General features: G+C 46.3%; 1 protein-coding gene across 1 annotated transcript; it reads right to left on the bottom strand.

Annotated features, from left to right (window-relative positions):
- Positions 1 to 421: 421 nt before the first annotated feature.
- On the bottom strand, positions 422 to 8,313 carry GREM1 (gremlin 1, DAN family BMP antagonist). The gene is given in 3 exon segments (XM_030007296.2): positions 422 to 1,236; positions 8,110 to 8,268; positions 8,270 to 8,313. Coding segments are annotated over 3 exon segments (759 nt in total). The 3' UTR covers positions 422 to 680.
- Positions 8,314 to 17,241: the final 8,928 nt, after the last annotated feature.

Below are 17,241 nucleotides of genomic sequence, written 5' to 3'. Positions count from 1 at the left end.
TTGCTTTCTAACTTGCTGTAGCTCTGTTTTCCATCCACCTATAGTGACTTTTCAGCACTCCCACGTCCCCCCATTGTTCTCCAGACATGGCTTGTGAATTACAGTTATTTTTTTGAAGAAGCATGTTACAAACTCTTGATACAGCTGCTATTTTCAGTGATGGTTTTGCTATGCTTTAAACTGCTTTTTGCCTACTTCGTATTTAAGAATAGATTCATGCTTTCAAATATATTGTCCTTTCACTTTGATGTTTCTCTTAATACAGTAAAAGCAAATAGCACAGCAGGTGAACATTAGCAAAAGCCACAGCTCCACTTTCCCAGCAAGCGGCAAAAATGTGAATATACACTAGGAAACCTAATTCATGACTGCGGGTAAACAGATTTTTTTAATATTTCATACCCCTGTTAAATTTTTTTGCCATAGTGAACATTCATATATTGCTTGTACACATCCGTTTTCCCCCTTACACACAAACAAACACACACATGCGTGCCCTTCCCTTACATCAGTTTTTTTCTTTGTTTTTGGGGTTGGGGTTTTTTTTGCTTGTTTTAGGTATTTCACTAGGTTCCTTTCAGTTTTGTCCAGCCCCGAAGGTATACTAGTTCATGCCACTCACTCTCACGCTGGCAATGATTGCCTACAGTCAAGAGTGCAATCGCTACATTTGTCTCAGTTTAGTCCAAGTCAATAGATATACACCGGCATTCCTTAACTCGGGTGATTCTTTTCTTCTTTCTCGGGGGCTGAAGCTCAGGGCAATTGAGTGTAACAGTCATGGTGGTGAATTTCTTGGGCTTGCAGAAGGAACAAGATTGGAAGGAGCCTTCTTCTTTACGGACATGCCTGGGGATGTAGAAGGAATTACACTGGCCGTAGCAGAACCTGTTGATAATGGTACGACTGTTGCAGCCTTCTTCATGGATAGTTTGTTTGAGGGGTTGAGTTTTACACCAATCCCGCTTTAGGTATTTGCGCTCAGTGATGTGCAGCGCCTCCTGACTAGACTCCAGCACCTCTTCAGCAGGCATTGAGGTGCCTTTTCCTCGTTCTCGATGCCTAGAGCCTGACTGCTGCTGTGTCTGCATTTGCTCTGAATCATTGGGCTGATCTTTGTCAGGAGGAGGGATAGCACCTTGAGATCCACGATTCCTCTTTCTCCCTTCTGCTGTTGGTAGCAGAAGTCCCATCAGAAGAAACACAGCACCAACAGCATACAGTGTGCGGACCATCCTATATGGAGGAAGTTGAGGGAATAAAGCACAGTTGTGGATTTCAGATATCAACAGAAGCCAGGTATGCAGTAAGTTTTCAGTTCCATAAAGGAAATGTGTGTGTGTGCATGCACACACTTACAAAAGATAAGCATTTAGCCTTTACCAGCTGGAAAGCTGTTTCCAGATTACCAAGTGATAAAAGCTTTCATATATGGTGATTGGAAGTCAAAGGATAAAGTAAGTCCAAACAAAAGTTCATTTTGTGTAGCATGCATCTTTTTCCAGCTCTTTTCTCCATGTATATTACCCTAGTTAAGAGTTCTCATTTCCTTCTGATAGCTCACTGACATTAGGAAGGTTGCTCCTTACTTACAGTGGTGGAAGAACAGATTTTTTGCTACACAAGGATTTATACGACATGGCTATCTATGGTACCAGAGGACTAAACTCTTTCACTCAGGAGATCTAGTCTAGCTATGTGTTCCTTAGTCAGACTCAGAAGCTTTGTACAGCTTCTTGCATAATATACATCCAGAATATAATGTGCATGCTGTATCCACCTGTTGCCTGAATTACAGTGTCCCAAGCTCTGTCACACTGCACCTCTGAAGTGGTCCACTGTGGCTGAGTGTGATGATGCTTAAGGTAAGAGATGTGCAACAAGACAGGCAACTAACATAAAGAATATTTAGGTATAGGTTAAAAGAGATGCATCTGTAATTTCAAATTACACCTTCTCGCACATTACTCTGAATCCTTGACAGAAGTTATACAGATGCAGTCACAGTGTTAAGAATTTTTCAGATCTCTGAAATTTAATCATTATATACAGCATGATATTGAAAAGACATATGAGGACAGCAGCGTTTTGTACACAACATGAAGCATCATGTAGTTTGTGCATACACAAAAAAACATTTCAAGAAGTGCAGTAAGTGGAGAATATCAGGTTCTTCAAAACTGCAGCCCTGCTCCAAACCTAATAAATAGCTTAGGAGCAGCCTTTCTTGCCTCCCTTATTCCACCATTTCTGCTGCTTCCCAAAACTCTGAGTTCTTTTGGCTGCTCAGTCAGCTCAAGACACCAACCAGCCGGGAAGAAACTCGTCAACTGTCACACTTTTCCCCCTTCCAGAAGTACCGTGGTCTCCATGTTGTTCTGGAAAGCCAGGGATGTGGCAGCAAGACAGACAGATCAGGGAATGAGGCTGTCAGGCGACCCTCCCTGTGGGAGCTTGGAAGAAGCCAACAGAAATGAGCGACTGCTTGCAAAAAACCCGTAAAACGGGAGAACCGCGAAGAGGCACATGCACTAAAAAGGGGAAGAATTTTGAAAAAAAACCTGAGGAAGTTGGTGTCTTCTACCTGCTTGGAGTGCTGTGGTTGTATCCCTTATTTGACTCGTTTTATCAGTAAGGGACAAACTAGCGTTTGAACTGAAACTAAGGGCACCGTCCTGGACAGCTTTATCCGCTTTGCCTGAGACCACACAACTAGGCAGGAAAGCAGCCAAATGCCAATACTGTAAAGGCCACCTAGAGACTCAGCAGAGTACCATCTGCTATAAAAGATAACTGTTATTTCTCAGTTACTACGTCTTTCCAGTCACACGGAGAAAATGTTGTATTATGCCGTTCAAAAAGTGCTTCTCACTGAATGGACTGGGAAAGGAATTGCTGGAGTGGAAAAGTATCATGGGGGGGGGGGTGCCTTGTATTCAGGGATTTGCTTGTGGATCTAATGTTTTAAGTCTTTGTCTACAGATTGTTAAAGCACCTAGAGTTTATAATACATATGATAAATATATGCATTAGTTTTATTCATTTAGGTTTATGTACCAGTATGTCCTATGTTTGGCAGAAGCTTCAGGCTTCAAGCGAAGGATGTAAGAATGACACTATTGACGACTCCAACAGACAACTTGGAAGGGCTGCTTTTAATATCTAAATGAAATATGGTACAGAACATGCAATTTCAATAACCTTAAGGCTCTGACGTAGAACAAAAAAAACAGTTGGGATTTCTAATTGAAGACTAATGCAGCATAATTTCAAGTGTCAGCTTGGACTTCACATTTGCTGTTTTTTCCCCATTTCTATTACAACCTTAATGTTATTTAAACATGTTTCTTTTTAAGTTTAATTTTGTCTTTAAAATAATTTTTTAAAAAAGAGTTACAAACCACTGCTTATTTCCTCAGGAGACCAGAATGACTTCTTCCAAAACTATTCCTATTTCTCCGGCAACTGTATACCCATGCTGTATTTAGACAGTATTTTAATATGCACTTTATTTACTCAAGATGGTGCCAGAGCCTTAAAAAAAAAAAAAAAAAAGTCATTGCATGCAATTGAAAATAAATTGGTAGTTTATAAGCAGTGCCAGGAAACTTCAGGTGTTTGTTTAGCATCCTATAACTGAGTTGAAGTTCCACCAACATGAACATGCATATTCCCGGACTACTTTTATTTCTACAACTGATGACCTACACATTGCTTCACTTTTTTTTTTTTTAACTTTTTTTTTTCATAAATGTGCAATTGTTGGCACAGTAAGGTCTAGTCATGTGAAAATGAGGTGTACTTTGGGATGGGAATTTGGGAGAAATTTGGTGATAATGTTTACTATTGTAAGATCTGTATCCCCGATTCATGCATCTTTATTAAGCATGTGCTTAACCCTAAGGAAATGCAAGCATGTGTTTCAATATAATCCTAAACTGGGGGAGGAAAGGTAATTTTTCACTGAGTTGGTTTCCAGCCTTAAAGGCGGAAGCTATATTACATGCTCATAAAAGAAATTGTGATTCAAATGAAAATTAGCAACTCAACAAAAACTTTTGTTATGGTCACTTCCAAAACACACACCTAAAAGTAAAAGTAATCCAATCATTTAGGGATAAATACAGTTTAAACATAGACCCACAGAACAGGCTGTGTGAACCTCATGATCCCCACAGCAGCTCAAGCACGACTTTCTTTTAATAGTAACTTATTAAACATTTCTTTTAAAAATTAAGATTTTTTTTTAAAAATGTAAAATACAGAGGAAAATGAGGTGCCACGCCTCAGTAAGGAAAGCCACCGTCATGCAGTGTGGGCGCTCTGCCCCACCTCTGGTCCCAAGGCAATGCATTTGCTTATGAGAGAAGATGACACCTCTGCTTGCTTATGTTAGCAACTCGCGTGGTTCATCCATCTATGAATTAGTGTTTGTGAATGTTTCCTTAACTGTGGGGGTTTTTATTACTGCAAAAAAATAGAACACAGAAGAGTACAATTAGCTAAATCAGTGTTACCATACCCAAAGGTGTACCAAAAAGAAATCTCTCCTGAAGTAGATGTATTTTTTTCTTGTCACAGCCATCACTCTGCAGAAGTAATAACTCTGGAGCTTGGGTAGGAGCTGTGAGGAATCAGGCTGTAAAATCTTACATTCCAAATTTCTGCAAAATTTTCAGTACTCGATACTAGCTGTCACATTGGCATAACCAGAAATCCTTTTGAGAATCCATTTGAGAATCCTTTGAACGAACAGATGACTATAACCAAAATGGTCAATTCCCACTTATTTCATTCAGATCCAGAAAGATCTGATAGGATTCATATTTATTTTTAAAAAGTAACAAAATACTTCAAAAATCTATTCTTTCCATATTTCACTGCTGAGTTCTACTTTTCATCATCTGTAAGCTCTTAGTCCTAAAGCCAAGAGAAGTTTTATTGCTGACTTCAAACAGGAGCAGAATTGGGCCCTAACATTCATATCACCTCATATGTGGTTGATCTAGAGCCTGGGATCTCATCATCTAAAACAGATTAGGAATTTTGTGGATTAATACTAGCAACCATTCATAGAGAAGTGTAAATGCTTTCAGGTTTATTATTTCATACAATTAAGCTGTAATTTTTTCATTTATACATTTTCTGCTATAAATTAAGTATCTCCACATGTCAGTTCATAAACAGAATTTCCCTAGGAGTTCCCAGGCCGAGTCAAAAAGTTATTACTGAAATTTTTAGCACAAAGCAACTTGTTTGAAAGAACTGGACGGAATCCTGGTTCTGTTGAAATATACAGGAAAATTCTCACAGACCTCAGCAGGCCCGTAATTTCATCTGTGAACCATATTTACTAGGAAAATATTATGATGAACCATGGACTCATGTGCTTCACAGAAAACATGAAAAATAATCTGACGAAGACCTAAAAAACCCAAATGTATTTGGTGGGCTTCAAATACCAGCCAAAGAAAGAGGCAAAACACAACCCTTTGACTACTGAGAAAATTGAAGTGGTTTATGTCCCAAAGGATCAGCATAATTTTATGCCTGGCTTATTATATATGAATTACAGAAATAGTCTTATGTAATGTTTTCATAGTTCACAGATCTGTATTTTTAAATATACAAAAAGGCATGGCAATGGCGGTTCCCAGAGAACCATGATTTTTTTTTTTTTTTTTTTTTTTTTTCTGAGATCAAGACAGCAAAGCTAACATCTCTGCTTGGTAGAATTTGGACACGTTTACATTTCAGATAATTTCTTCTTGTGAGTCGTGGAGATGGCTTTTGTTGAGACACGTAATGAGTGTAGGCAGCAATAGAGAAAAGAAAAGACGACCTTGGAAACTTCTTTGAGAATCCCCCCTTTAAGAAAGCGTTGCTCTGCGGGACATCCTACGGGGCTCCAGGGAAGTTGAACATCATGGTGGGCATGGCCGGTACCAAACCCGACTCAGACTTGCCTGAAGACGCCCACGCAGCCTGACAGCTCCGCGCCGCAGAGCGCAACTCCCTTCAGACAGATCTGCTCACGGAGCCCTAAAACCACCAGCACGGGTTGGCTCCCGCGCACAGCCACGCGTACTGACGAGGAGCGAGGCTTCAGCTACGCGTTTCTGGGTGACATCGCCGAGAGAAAAAACCAGACGCTCTAGCACAGCGTGGGACTGCGTCCTGAGAGGAGCAGAGCGCTGCGGGCACTGCCGCCCGTCACCACTTCCAGGCAGCCTCCGCCGCCCGCTACGTGGCTGGTTACTCGCAGGCTTTTCGGGGCGGTGAGGCGCGGGGGCACAGAGCAGCCCTGCCCCGGCCCACGAATCCCCGCGCTTGGCTCGGAGGCAGCCGTGCGTGGCTCGGCGCTCACCGGCGCTGCACCCAAACGCCTCCGCGCACCCCACAAAACGGGCAGTCGCACCCCGCGTCCTTTCAGCCGACGGGGCGCGCCAGACGCCCGTCGGTGTTTCCGAGCCCCTGCCTACGCAAAAAGAGGTTTCCCCGGCACCGGACCTCGGCCCCGACGAGCGACGCGGGGGTTCGCTCGCCATCCTTTCGCCGAGAGGAGCCGCCAGCGGGACACCGGGAGCGAGACCGCAGCCGACGGCCGGGGGCGGACGTTACGGCTCACAACGGCAGGCCAGGGCCGGGCCGCGCAGCCCGCCGGGACGCGGGGGACCGCGCACCTTCCCGGCCCGCCGCCGCGGCCCCGCACCGGACAGGCCGGCCCCGCCGCACCGCCCGGCACGCCGAGGTAAGACCGGGCTGTCGCTGAGCGCAGCCTGGGTCGGTACGCCGCAGGGATCGCCGGCGGCCGTCGGGGCGGAGAGGCCGCCGGCTTGGCTCGGCTCGGCTCGGCTCGGCTCGGCCGGGAGCGGCTCGGCCCGGCTCCCGCGGGCGCCGACGCTCCTCGCGGCGGCTGGCGACACCACCCGGGTCTGTCCCGTGGGGGGGGGGAACGGGACGGGGACGACCGCCGTCTAGGCTTAGCCAACGGCGGACGAGCTCCCTGGAAGTGACTCCCGAGCCCCCGGGGGATCGCATTAAAACGGAAGGGGCGAGTAAACATGGGTCCCCCCGGAGGGAAAAGCCCAGCGCCAGGTCGCGCCGCGGGCCCGGGGCCGAGGGGAGCGCGGCCGCTCCGCGCCCGCGGGGCCGCAGCGGGCCGGCGCGCTGCGGGGAGGGCTCCGGCCAGGCCGAGCCGAGGCGGGGGCCTGTCAGCGCGGGGAAGGGGAGCGGTGCCCGACGGACGCACGGAGCCGTCGGGGCGGCAAAACGAGTCAGGTGGGAGGGCAGGGCCGGGAGGCGGCGGAGGGGAAGGCGGAGGGCCGCCCAGCGCAGCTCCGTCCCGCCCGACGGCGCCCGAGGACGCGTGGCAGCGGGACGCGCGGCTCTGCCCGCGGGCGCGCAGCCGGTGCGCAGCCGGTGCAGACCCTCCGCTTCGCGGCGCCCGACCCCGCCGGCACACAGCGAGCCCCCCGGGCGGTGCGGCCCCCGCCCCGGGGAGGTGCTGGGGGCCCAGGCGCACGCTCCGCCGAGCAGCAGAGGTTTGCGAAGGCGGGCCGGGGCAGAGCCGGGGGCTGAGAGGTCTCGTAGAGGGCAGCTCGGCGGGACGGGACGGGACAGGACGGGACGGGACGGGACGGGACGGGACGGGGCCGGCACCTGGGGATCTGCCCCCGCCCCGCTCCGCGCAGAGGCCGGGCCGGGATTTTGCCGTGTGTCGGGTGGGCGCCGAATCCAATTTGTCGGGAGTGATGCTGTAGGCGGAGATGAGAGGCAGAGCTAACGGGGCTTTTGCAATCCCTGGGCTTGTCAGGGGAGAGAGATGTAACGGCTCCCTAATCCCCAGCGCTGCAGCGGAGTTGTCGGTGTCCGCCTCGCTCCCGCTGACGGGAGGGACGGGTGTCACCCTCTGCCAAACCGAGGCGCCCCGGAGTTTTGCTAAACACCGGTGAACGACTCCTCCCCTTCCCCCTCCCCGAAGGTAGGAGAGAGAGATTCAAATTTTGCCTCCCACAGAGACTGGCCGAACTCCGTACCTGCCGGACCCGTCTGCGCCCCCGCTGGGAGTGCGCGCAGCGCGGCGCGGAGCGGCGCGTCCCGGCTCACCTGCGCGGCGGCGGCGGCTCCTCGGCGGGGCCCGGCTCGGCGGCGGCGGCGGCTCCTCGGCGGGGCCCGGGGCTCTGCGGGGCTCTGCCCGGCGGGTCACTCGGCGGAGCGGGTGGCCTGGGAGACCGGAGCTGCCCGGGAGTCCATAGAGAGAGAGTCTCGGATCCTGCCTACAAATTGCAGCAGCGCCGAGCTGTCTCCCATTTAAATGTCTGCCAGCTGAGATCTGCTCTCCAAGCCCCTCCAGATCATTGGACAAGCGCCTCCAAAGCCCGTGTTATCCGCCCCCTTTAACACTTCCATAAACTTCCACCAGGGAAAGCTTTCAGTCATCCAGATAAACACTCGACTACTTGCCTCTCTTAAAAGAATCGGTGCTAAAGGTCACCACCCCAAGGAATTGTTCCTGGAATGCACAGAAAATTCACATTTTCCATCCCCATTAAAGTATGACATTTAAGAAGAGTTAAATCCCGCCCCTTCGCCCCCGGCCTCCGCTGCCCTTCCACGCACGCTGCCCGCGGCCGTCGGCCGGGCTGCTGGGGCGCTTCCGTGCCCAGGAGCCGGCTGGGCGAGCGGTCCCGCTGCAGGGAGCCCCTCACCGGCCTGCCTTGGCCAGGAGGGAGGCAGCCACCTTTCCGGCCCTCCCTGCTACGAATCGCCACTGCTGAGGTTTGCCTTCTGTAAATATGCCGGGAGTTACGCAGCTTTGGCAAAAAAAAACTGGGGGGGGGGGGGGGGGAGAGAGTGTTGAAGCGTGGCTCCCTGTCCGCAGCCACGCTCATAGCTCTTTATCAGCTAGAGATATTTTTTTCTTTTTTTTTTTTTTTTTGGTCCCGCAAGAGGCGGGACACCGCGGGTGGCTTTTTCCCCTCCCGTCGCTGCGTCTCTCAGAGGGCTGCGGGCTGCTCAGGCATCCCGCGAAGGGCAGGGACGGCGAAGGAGCGGAGCGTCCCGCCTGGGCTGAGCGCGGAGGCGGCCAAAGCCGCCCGCCCGTCGGGACGGCTGCAGCGATGGGGGCCCAGCGCGCCGCTGCGCGCCCGCGGCCGCCCCTCAGGCTGCCGCTCCCGAGCCCCTAGGCAAGGCGGCCGCGGTGGCCGGGTCAGCCCCCACGGGATCGCGGGGGTCGCTCGGAGCTGAGCAAAACCCAGCAGGGGCTGAGCGTCTCCGCGGACCGAGCCCTTCGCAGCCGTAGCCGGGGGGTGCAGCTCCGCGCGGCGGCTGCCCCAGGCTTACCCCGCGTCTGCAGCCAGCGTGGGGTTGGGGGCGTCGGGGGGCAGAGCCCGGGGCGGCGAGGGGACCCCCCTCGGTGCCACCCGGCCGCCGGGCCCTCCAGCACCCACGGTTCTCGTCTCCCACGGGCTTTTTCCCACGGAGGGCTGCAACGCTACCGAGAGTCACTACGAGCAGGAGCCGCCTCTGAAATACGGGTTGATCTTTGGGCTTGCTAATTAAACAGAGTCGTCTTGTCAGCTGCCACTTCCAGCGGTGGGCATCACCCAGCACGAAGCAAAGCAAAGAGAAGCGCCCTGCGACGCACCCGGGCCCCGCAGACGGTGCTGCAAGCACCGGTTTGTTTTCTCCTTACTGTCCAGCACGAAATTACTGCCTGCGAACGAACCAAACCAGCCCTGCACCTCAGTCACCTGGCCCTGGCAGCGAGCACCCGCCTTGGGCCTGGAGGAGGCCCAGATCTCACCTGACACGTGGAGGTTTTTATTGTCCCTGGGTTTGCAGATGGGGAAGATGAATTAAAATGAAAGGATCTGCTACATTAGGGATGCCAGGGCTAGGCAGGATGCCAGGTTTCTGACTTTTCACAGTACTTGGTAGCAGCTTGCTCTTTGCTAAGGCCCAAAGCATGGCTCCACTTAGTGCCAGTTCCACAGGTGAGCACTCAGCAAGGTAGTAAATCAGGCCTCTTGCTGTAACTCACACACACATTCAGCAGTAACTTCTTAAAAAATAATCACGTCAGTCACAGAGCAAGCAACTGTAGTGCAGTGGTAGGTGGCAGCCTGAGAGAGAAAATGTATTGGTGTGCAAGGGCCACTGAAATTCAAATACAATGAAGGGGGGAGGGATTACTGGCAAAGAATCACAGCAAATGACATCTAGACGGATGGAAGGAGAGGCCTAGGGAATTTTTAGGATTTTTTGTTACTGTACTCAAAAAAGTGCTATTAAAATTAATAGATGTTTTTAATTAACTGGGGTCCTTCCTTTGTGAATCCAGAGAAAAAGTCGCAATTCCCACCTCTCAGTATGTTGACAGACTTTATGCTCCTTTTCTTTTTCTTCTGTTAAGTAATTGCACTGATGTGTAGGGAAGGGGTCTATTCACCTCTCCTGCTCTCTGTCTTTCTCTCTGACTACTTGCCCTAGAGCCAGGCTGGGGGGCTGCCCCTTTCCCAGGGCCATGGTCAAGGCATTTGATGCTGGAGGAGGTGTTTTCTGTGGTTGCTCTGAGCTCCCGTTGGTGCCTGATGATGGCACTGGCACTGCATGCACTTCCAGGCATTGCTGCTGGCCTGCAGGCAAGCTGCCTCTCTGCTGTGTTTTTCTGCGATGTAGTTTACATGCCACTCCGGCAGTGACCTTCCTAGATGATGATACTTCTGGGCATCTGTTGCAGAGCAGTCATCACCACTTTAATGCCTCACTGCAGTCAAGCATCTAGCCAGAGTGGCTGATGTGGAGTAGGTCTCAGTCTGACTTAAAGCAAACTGAGAAACCCTTTAGGAAGCATCTCCAGGTGTGGAAGATGTGTTGCCTCCTCAAGACCTCTCCCCATTTCTTGTGGCTGAATGTTCTGCACCATATTTCCCCATCTGTTTTCTTTCACTCAGTTCAATCACAAGTGTTTCAAGTAGGCAGTAGCATCTTGGGTCCAGCAAGACAATTTTTCAGATTTCTCTGATTGTTGCAAAGTAGAAATATTCCTGCAAGAGTTTGCCTGCTCATTCAGAAAAATAAACCAGTTGGGTACCAACAAGGTAAATAATTGTAGCTGTATCTGCTTCCTTGGACTGAGTGGAGGTAGAAGTAAATGTAATAATAATAATAATAATAATTAAAAAAAAGACTTGGCGAAAAAAGAAGAAACATTTATGTCTATTTTTTTTCTTTGTGATTGAGGATGGTGGGGGAAAGACATCTTTCTCCTCATTGTTCTTTTAACATCAGGTATCCAGATCATTTCCAGCTTGGAAGTTTGTATTCCTTTTACTGCTGGATTCTTTAACAAAATATTCTCCAAGTTTACTCCAAAGGTTCATCTGTGCTGGTCAGATCCCAAGTAAAGATGAGGTTCTGCTATCTTCTGGCTTAAAAAGCCCCCACTGCTTAAAAGAAAATATTTCCCTTCCTGCCCCCTTATCCACACCTGAAATTCTGTTGATGCTCAGCAGTGCTGCTAATTGGAGCTGGAATACTGATGGGGAAATTTTATAGAATTATTTAGCATAAAAGAGGCCTATGGGAATATGCATATTTTTGTGGCATAGGTTTGAGACCAAGAGCTTCAATGCCATGGGGTGGTAACAGTGTGTACTATGAACCTGGCTGGATTCAACTACCCGCTCGCTATTGTTTTGTTAGGCTTTTTTTTTTTTTTTTTTTAAGTTTCCTCTCCCATTTCTTGCTGGTATTCGCTGTGTGAGTTGTTCTTTGTTTTAATGGAACAGTAAGAATTGTTTTAAGCTTAAAAGAAGTGCTGTGCTTAATTCTTGCAGAGAAAAATGTTATTCGGCTGAGCTCCTGTCTGCTACTGCTAACTTTGAGCACTACTCAATATATCCTCACTGCCAGGACAGTTGGCGCCTTATTAAAAGCCTTTGCAGTGAAGCCAAAGAGTGACAGGGGCCAGATCCTCTTCTTGAGTAAATTGGAATAGCTTATAATAACTTCAGGGAGATGTAACTGATTTATGCCAGCTGAGAATCTGGCCCTAATATACCTAGAAATCCAACGTCTCTCACTCCTAGACATGTTCCTCCAGGTCAGAAGTAAGGCAAGCTGTCCAGGAGAAACAGGGCACATCTGAACTGCTTTACTTGGTATTTTGAACTGTTCTGCTAGGGAGAGAAAGGAGCTTGGTTTACAGGGCTATGAATCTGGCACCAATTTACAGAGGAAAAACTAAAAGGGTACATAAAACTCAGCCATTGATGACAAAATCTCTCATGTTTTCAGTGCTTTTTGTATGGCAGTGACTGGAGATATTTCCTTTCTGTTGGTAATGTTCGAGAAGAGTAATGCCAGACCACTCTATTCTTGTATTTTGAAGGAGAAAATATGAATGTATGCATCTACATACCTACCTACCAGCGTGCCTCAACTTCGTGTTAATACAGAGGTAGTGATGATTTGCTGTGCTTTTTTGCCCTTTAAAATTCCAGTGGTGCTTGTGAAAATCGTGTGAAAATGAGGGAGCGAAGTGTTAAGGAAGAAGTTGTCTCACCAACACAACCATAACTTTTCTCATTGAGCTTGTAAGGAGGCTAGAAGCAAGCGCCGGCTTCCACTGTGGTCTGCTGCTCACCACCTGCCACCCTGGGAGGGATTTAAAACTGCCCAGCAGAGGTGTGAGGTGATGAAGTTTGGCACAGTTGTTACCTGATGCGACAAAAGATGCGTGCATTGCAGAGATGTCTGGTTTCAGAAATGGATTTTGCGGGATGTGCTCTCAGAGATGAGGGATATCTTCACGTTACAGGGATTGTCAACCTTCTGGTGGTGTACGTGGCTGATCTTCCTAGCTTGATGGGCAAGATGAGCAGTGTCATTCATGGCTTGGAGCATAAGCAAGGTTATATGGGGTGTGTGTTGGGTGGGCTGTGCATAGAAATGCTTCATCGTTAGTGTATCGCCCAGGTGTGGGAGCTTGTTTGCTTTACATGGGGAAAAACCCCCGTGTTTTGTCATAGAAAAGAAGTGATAGCCCTGTGGGGTTTAGATATATCCAAAAGTAACGGACAAAAAGCGGTATGATAAACTAAGGAAAAAGATTTTTCACTTTTTATTTCAAACCTAAGTAGGTAGACAGTAATAAATGGCATAAGATGAGGGACGGAGATGTTGTAGGCTTTCGTTTCAAGTTACTCTATTAACATAGCAGTCCTATGGTTCTTGTTCAGGTACTTCACTGTTTATTCTATTACAGATTACCGTATGAAAAAAATCCTCATTTAAATAGGGTAGCTGAACCTCATCTGACCATTGTACTTCATATCAAGCTGTATAAAATAATACCAGAAAAGGCTTAGGTTAGCCTGAATTGAGTTAAATTTCTCAAAAAGTTTACTAGAAAATTCAAGCTTGAGACTGTGCAAAAATTACTTGAGACTAGCAAAGTGCTGTTTAATTAAAGAATGTAAATCTTTATATTATTTGAGTTTTAGAATTAATGTTCATGTGGCTCAGGCTCCACCCCACAGCCTGAGAAGAAAGATTTGGATAATACTGTACTTACTGAAAAAACAGTATTTTAGATGTAGGTTGACAGAACATCAGCATTTTAATGTATAGATTTCCATTAGGTGAATGAGAGAAAATTAAGAAGGGAAAATGTTTGTTTGTTTTTAAATGAAATATTTTGATTTTTTTCTTTTCAAAACACTCCTTCATCTAGGAATATACACCCCCATTTCATTTGTGAATGTTCAGAAACAGAACATTGGAAATCAACAGAATGAATGGGTTCAAGATAAAATCCCTAGCTTTTAGCACCTAAATACTGTAAAAGTCTGGGATCCCGCTCTGAATAGTATGGTGGCCTGGTATGTCTGAAAAGCTTTCTTGTTTAACATATACTACATGTAGAGTCAGGTTGTGGGCTTGTAATGATCTCTGCACCTAGAGCCATGGTCACCCACCAGCATTCCACTCTGCTATGTGCTGCAGACATAGAACAAAAAAAATACATTTTCTGGCCTCAGAACACCTACATATATAATACAATCCATATGTGACTATTTTTCAAAAGTGATTTAGAAAAGCTTATTTTATTAGGATGAAGTTTGACTGCTGGACAAATATAAACTTTCATGCCAAATGAGGAAATATCATTTGTCAAGCTAACCTTTTTATAACTCTCTTCACAATTTTTTTTGATGCATCTTATGTATTTGATGGCTATAGAAGAATTTGCCAAGAAAATGAAAGCCATAAAATACCCGTGAAAAATTCCTCTGCCCTCATGCATTTGCTTTTCTTTTTCTTCTGTCTCATGAATCTGTAGGAGGTGTTTGCTGACATGTGTTGCTTTCAGGGCAGCTCTGGAGCAATGTGATACAAGAAGTGACTCAGCTAAGCAAACTGAGTTTGTATGACCATAAGAAGCCCTTATAGTCTGAAGTCGTAACTGGGAATTATGAAAGGAGGCATCTAAGGAGCTCAATGTGTTATTTGCTTACGTATTTCACTCCAGGGATATGACAACTATGAAATACAGTTTCCAGTTATGCTGCAAAACTAAAAGACTCCCTTCCCACACCTCACCACGTCCCAACATCTTAGACAGATTACATACACTTTTAAGACATGTATAGATATCTCATACACAGTCCTGGCAAAACAGTCCCTTTTACTCCTTTCTTGCTGTGATGAAGGGCAGTTTGTTGTTGTGTAACCAGGATGTTACCTGGAAGAGGAGTGCTTTCTCCTCCTTGCAGTGTAGGGGCTTCTGTGCAGCACCTATAGCGCATACGATGTCAGCCTAGCAGGTAAGGTAGATAGCTGGAAGTTAAGGAGTCGAGGCTTTGTTCCTGACTCTGCCACTTACTGCCTGTAGCGAAAGAAAAAGGAGTAAGATAGGCGCAGGAGAACTATTTTATTATGTCAGGAGAACTATTTTATTATGTAAGAAGATTTGCAAGGCTTTTGTTTTGGTCTGCGGGGTTTTTTTTATCCCATTGCCCTCTTCTCAAAATTGAACTCTTATCTGTTCTTTTTGGTTTTCCTGGCAATATCGGGGTAAAAACAGAATACCAGATAAAAAAGTAGCTTTGCAGGAATGAAAGAGCTGAAGCCCGTTTTGGCTGAGACGACAACTTATTTAGATTGTGTAGAACTTCTGCATTTTATATTTGAAATCCAGTGTCCCAAAAATGGCTGCTGTGTTATAGGAAGGGAAGAACTCTCTTAAACAGTTGTACTGCTCCAGCATCGGTTAGTCCACTTCTCGGAGTGAATACTAATGCAAGTGGGAAGAAACAGAACTTTTTCTCACTGCCATTTTTTGTTTAGATGGTCTCTATGTCAAGAAGAAGAGGTATAAGAGGTACAAGTGCCCCCCACTCCCCATCTTCATCCTTTAACCTGTTTCATTCACACTGATTTTCTCTTGACTCTATTTCCCCCCCTATAAAACTGCAACAGGGAACAGAGCTTTCAAAGGAGCCAGAATAATTTTGGCCTAGATCCTTAAAGCTTGTTCATTACCAAACTTCCCATGAAATAAGTAGTTAATAAGAGGAGTTGAGAGTTTGACTTAATCTGGGAAGATAAGTCGTATTTTTTTAACTTTCACTTATTTTGTGTCTACGTGCTTGAATGCATCCATTTTGAAATTTCTGAAAGCTTTTAACAGGGAAGAAGGCCTTTTAACTTCTGTAATGCTCCACAATAAAAAAATGATATTTCCAGTGAATAAGCCAAGTTTTCACTGTTGTGGACAAAAAAATCTAAAGGCAAAGAAGTGTTTAACCAGTTGTGGTTATCTAAAAGAACTGCTAAAGATAAGGCTCCAATTTAGCAGTCTTTGTTGATTTGAATAGCATTTTAACTATATACATAAATGCAAACAGATATTTAAGTGCTTTGGTAAGAAAAGTGGACTTGTGTGCATACTTCAGTTTTTTGCTAAACTTAGATTCAGACCCGAATCCTGCAGGGACTTGCCAGATGCTTGACTTTGTTTTCAGTGGGGCTATTCGGAGTGTATAAAATGAAGCGCACACAACCATCCAGGGAGCCTTTCTGAAAGACCCAAAAATAATTTAGATACACATCTTTCCCCTGTTAAAGGGGGAACATCTAGTTGATGTGCATATTAGAATGCTAAACTTTATGAACTTAAGAATGAAAAGTACAGTACAATAATAATAAAATACAAAAATAGTCTATTTTTTATCTGTATGGTTACCAAAACTTTACTCTTTCAGAAATTGCCAAAAAAAATCACTTCTGGGAAACTACACAGGCGAGCCTAGGGCCAAATCTCTTGTCTTGGTATTTCCAACTGCTCTGTTTTGCTTCTTCTGTTTCCTTGTCAAAAGGATCCTGTTTAGCCTGTTTGGCTAAGGGCAGTTGGATATTTATTCATTGATCTTTCCCTTTCTTACAGTATCTTGAATTCTAATTAGCATTTTTCAAGTCCTTTTACTTTAGTCTCCAAACATAGCTACAACAGACATCACTCTTCACTTTTTGTGGAGCTGTTCAGAGCCATGGAAGAGCTGTCATCTTACGTTCTGGGACTAACCACACTGCCTAGCAATTCTCCATTAGCTGCTTTCATTGGCAGTTTGATGAAAATTTTTTTTTTTAATTTTTTTTTTTTCCACAAATAACATGCAATTCAAAGTGCCTGGAAAAGCGTAAAATCATTTGATGTGAGGAGAGACTCTGTAAATCGGCTCGGGAGCAATCCTGTAGGTGTTTGTAATTAATCAGGCACCAAAACCTTGGAGCTTTTGGATGCACTTTTAAAAAGTCTAAAAGTGTAAACAGTTTTTTCCCCTCCCCAGGAAGTCTTAATGCACTAAAGACGTAAGCGAAGAAGTTAAATTGCAAGTGATCGAATCAATTACACTTCAGATCAGACTGTGGCAGGGCTTTTTGGTTCTCAACCAAATGGAACTAGACTCCTTGTAAAGGAGGCATTATTATTTCTTGTCAGGGTTTCAAAATGAACATATGAATTCACAGTAAAAAAATACGTATTTTTCCTTTTGAAAAATATAATAGAACATTTAGAGGAAAGAATCCTTGGGAGCTGGCATCACCAAAGCTATCAGACACTTAAAAAAAAAAAAAAGATCCTTGTAGCTATTTCTTGTTCTTCTGATCCGACAAAAGAGAAAACAGAAACGAACAGGATATTTTCCTGGGTTGTGAGGCAAAGAAGAA

Source organism: Aquila chrysaetos, chromosome 2 (assembly GCF_900496995.4).
Source record: "Aquila chrysaetos chrysaetos chromosome 2, bAquChr1.4, whole genome shotgun sequence".
In the NCBI taxonomy this organism is placed as follows: domain Eukaryota; kingdom Metazoa; phylum Chordata; class Aves; order Accipitriformes; family Accipitridae; genus Aquila; species Aquila chrysaetos.
Note: the sequence above shows the minus strand (reverse complement) of the source record. Positions and strands in the feature narration are given on the sequence as shown.